The sequence below is a fragment of the Camellia sinensis genome, chromosome 5 (genome assembly GCF_055761805.1).
Source record: "Camellia sinensis isolate YWXY chromosome 5, ASM5576180v1, whole genome shotgun sequence".
NCBI classification, from domain to species: Eukaryota; Viridiplantae; Streptophyta; class Magnoliopsida; order Ericales; family Theaceae; genus Camellia; species Camellia sinensis.
In genome coordinates, this window is record NC_138965.1 from 169,785,142 (window position 1) to 169,788,701 (window position 3,560).

The following is a 3,560-nucleotide window of genomic DNA, read 5'->3' on the forward strand; positions in this document are numbered from 1 at the left end:
AGACACTTTAGTGATGACGGTTAAGTGGCCTTTGGCACGAGTTTCAGGTTTTCTAAAGTTTTCAAAAATATTTAGGTGATGACTCTATAATCTGACAAAGCAGTCCATTTTTGACATTTTGATTCAAAATCGATTTTCTGAAAGATTTGTTAGATTTGGACTCTTTTGTGTTTATTATTTCACATTGCACTTGTGAGATCAGATTCAGAATCACAGGAATCTGAACTGTAGGGCTATCGTATTCGAAAGGAGCACGAAAAACAAGTTACAAAGTATAAGATTAATAAATTTTACATTTAAATTTTAAATTTTAATTAAATTAAAATTCTTTATGAAATTGTTGTTCATATTAAATAGGAATGATAAAATTGCAATAAGACACACCATTATGGAGCAATGAATGTCTTGGGAACTTTTTTTTTTATCACAAATAGGATTTAATTGGTTATATTTAAACTTGATAGAACTTATTAGTATACTCAAGAGCAAATAGGACTTATTGATTATTTTTTGAAGAGGAATTCTATAGGGTGTATACCATATGCAGCTTGTTACATATTTTTTGGTATATATTATGTATTTTGTAATAAATATTACATATTTTTCTATTAATAATTATGATAATTTATGATTAAAAAATAAAATTACATATTTTTATGATAATATTAGATATTTTGTGATTAAAAAATATTTAGATAAAAAATAGGCACCTGTTCAAATTTATGTATGCAGAAGAGTCGTCTTCTTTTTTCTTTTTTTCTTTTTTTTTTCAATTCAATTCTATTGTCTCTCTATTTTATGATTAAAAAATATTTAGATAAAAAATAGGCACTTGTTCAAATTTATGTATGCAGAAGAGTGTTTCTTCTTCTTTTTTTTTTTTTTTTTAATTCAATTCTATTATCTCTCTTCTTTTTTTTATTCAATTCTCTCTCTTCAATCCACTTCTCTCTCTACAAATATAAACCAACCCTATCTCTCTCTCTCTCTCTCTTCAATCCACGTTCTGTCAATAAGTTATTTAGTGGTTTAACAGCAATGTTCACATCACAGAAATCATGAAACCTATCGGATTGTCTGACAAAAAAAAAATGATAGGACTCACTATTTTAATTAATAAAATAGTTGTTGTACTACCATTTGAATGAGTGATTATTTAGTATTCTTATAATATAGATACGTGGTGTTGTATAACGCTTTAATTAGTAAAGAATGATAGAGACTCAATTTATGTTGAGAATAGAAAATAACATCAAAGTTAAATAATTAATGATTGACTAAAAATATGACTATGTAATTTTCTGAAATTATTAAATAATTTCCCATTTGAATTTGCCTAGAGCAAACTATAATTTATCCCTTCTGTCATTGCTACTTCAAATCCATTTTCTCTCACATGTATGTAATCTCAATCCTCAATCTCCTCTCTGCAAAATGCAGCAGACCCAATCAATGCAAATGAACAAGCTCCACAGTTGCATATGGCCCGAATTCTTTCTCATTGAACTACAGTTCAAACTTCCAATTCATAATTCAACAAGATAAATATTAAAGAATATCAACCAAAAAAAAAAAAAAAAATCTAAAATCTAAACTCCATAACATCGCTTTTGCTCATCAACTTTTAAGACCCACACGCACCGTCTTCTTCAATTGATTCCTTGTGGTTAACTTGTTTGATGACATCTTGAATCAACAATCTCACATTCAAGTACGAAGAACCCCCTTCTTCCATTGCCTTTTTTGCCATCTCCCCAAGCCCTCTCGCTCTTCTCCTTCTCTCTTCCCCTTCTATTCCTTCACCCATTACTTCCTCCACGGCTTCCCTAACTACCTCTCTCTTCACCAACACCGTACACTTGTCTTCCCCAAACATGTGCCCAATTGCCTGAGCCCCAACACTCACTCCGGTCTCCAAAATCTGCACAATCAGCTTCTCATTAAAAAATTGCTCTGCGAACATGGGCCAAGTTATCATCGGCACACCCGCACAAACCCCTTCCAATGTCGAATTCCACCCACAGTGTGTCAAAAATGCCCCCACCGCTGGGTGCGACAATATGAGTACTTGCGGTGCCCACCCTCGGATCACAAGGCCATTTCCTTTTACTCTCTCCTCGAATCCATCTTCTTCCACCCACTTCTCTATCTCTGCTGCTTTTGCTCCGCCTCTTATGACCCACACAAATGGGCGTTTTGATGCTTCCAAGCTTAAACCCAGCTCGATTAATTGAAGAGGTGAGAGGCGACCGGTGCTTCCAAGGCATGCGTAGACCACCGATCCTGGCTCTTGTTCATCGAGCCACTTCAAACACAGGTTTTCATCAATGGCAGCCTTGTTTCCTCTTTGAGCCTTGTCCAAGTTGTCTTTATTGCATAATGATAGCGGTCCAATGCACCAAACTTTGTCTCCTTTCACCTTTCGATACTCGTCCATGTATCTCGGTTCCAGCTCTTCGAAACTGTTAATCACCACCCCATATGCTTCGGCTTCCGCGGCTTGTATTTTCACCCGGATGTCTTGCACGTCCAATAATGAACCTGGATTGATTGAATTTGGCAACTGAGATTTTGTTAGCTGAATTTTTTCAGGCAAGCCAGGGAGCTCGAACGGTTCTGACTCGGACACACTCTCATGAACTTTGGTAATATGTAAATTGTGTGTGCATAAAAGAGTGAAGCAACTCGTTCCATCAAAAATAATTCTGGGAATTTGAAACTTTCGAGCAGTGTCGGCTACCCAAGCAATACTTTTGTCAGCTATTATGCAACTTGGTGACGGCTCGAGCGTTCCAAACAACTGCTCAAATGGTTCTTGCAACAGGCAGATGGCAACGAAGAAATTTCTCATTAGGTGTATAGAGGGAAGAGTGTCTACCGTTTCGCACCCCTCCGGCAGGCCGGCCTCCACGGACGGGAACCGGAGAGAGAGAAGGCGGAGGGGGAGTCCAGATTCAATTGCACGGTTGATGATTGGGTTGAATCTGGAAGCAATAAGAGGGGTGGTGACGACGGTGACAGTCACACCGTGTTGTGCCAATAATTTGGCCATGTCAATCATGGGTATGAAGTGGCCTGGGGCCATTACAGGTACTAAAACGAAGTGAAGGTGGTTATTTTGGAAAGCCATTGTAGCTGTTGGTGGTGGCGTGGTGGTGATGGATTTTTCTTTTTTCTTTTTTCTTTTTTTTTTTTTAATTGGTTTGAGCTGTAGGTGGTGGCGGTGGTTGATGAATTGACTATTATGTTACAACAAGCTGTTTTGGAATTTATATTGATGAAATGGGTGGCATTCGTGACTTTAAGGGTGATAGTGACGTAATGGCCTACATCAGCATTGAAATTTCATACATAAAAAACCAACCAACAAGAAAACAAGAAAAGCAAGTGAGCAAAAAAATAACGGTGAATATTGAGAATTGAGTAATGATAGAGATAATGAAAAAAATATCACATTATAAAAGATTTTTTATATTTGGATTAGATATATAATAAAATATCATACATTAATTAAATGATAAAAAATCTTTATGATGTATTTCATAATTTTTCTTTTCATG

General features: G+C 36.0%; 1 protein-coding gene across 1 annotated transcript; it reads right to left on the bottom strand.

Annotated features, from left to right (window-relative positions):
* Positions 1-1,482: 1,482 nt before the first annotated feature.
* Positions 1,483-3,301, bottom strand: LOC114281875 (UDP-glycosyltransferase 73C4). Its single transcript, XM_028224472.2, has one exon. It carries the CDS (start codon positions 3,128-3,130, stop codon positions 1,625-1,627), a length of 1,506 nt encoding a protein of 501 aa, XP_028080273.2. The 5' UTR covers positions 3,131-3,301; the 3' UTR covers positions 1,483-1,624.
* Between the last annotated feature and the right edge of the window lie 259 nt (positions 3,302-3,560).

Coding starts and splice junctions, on each gene's coding strand:
- LOC114281875 (XM_028224472.2), bottom strand. CDS start 3,130: ATGGCTTTCCAAAATAACCACCTTCACTTCGTTTTAGTACCTGTAATG.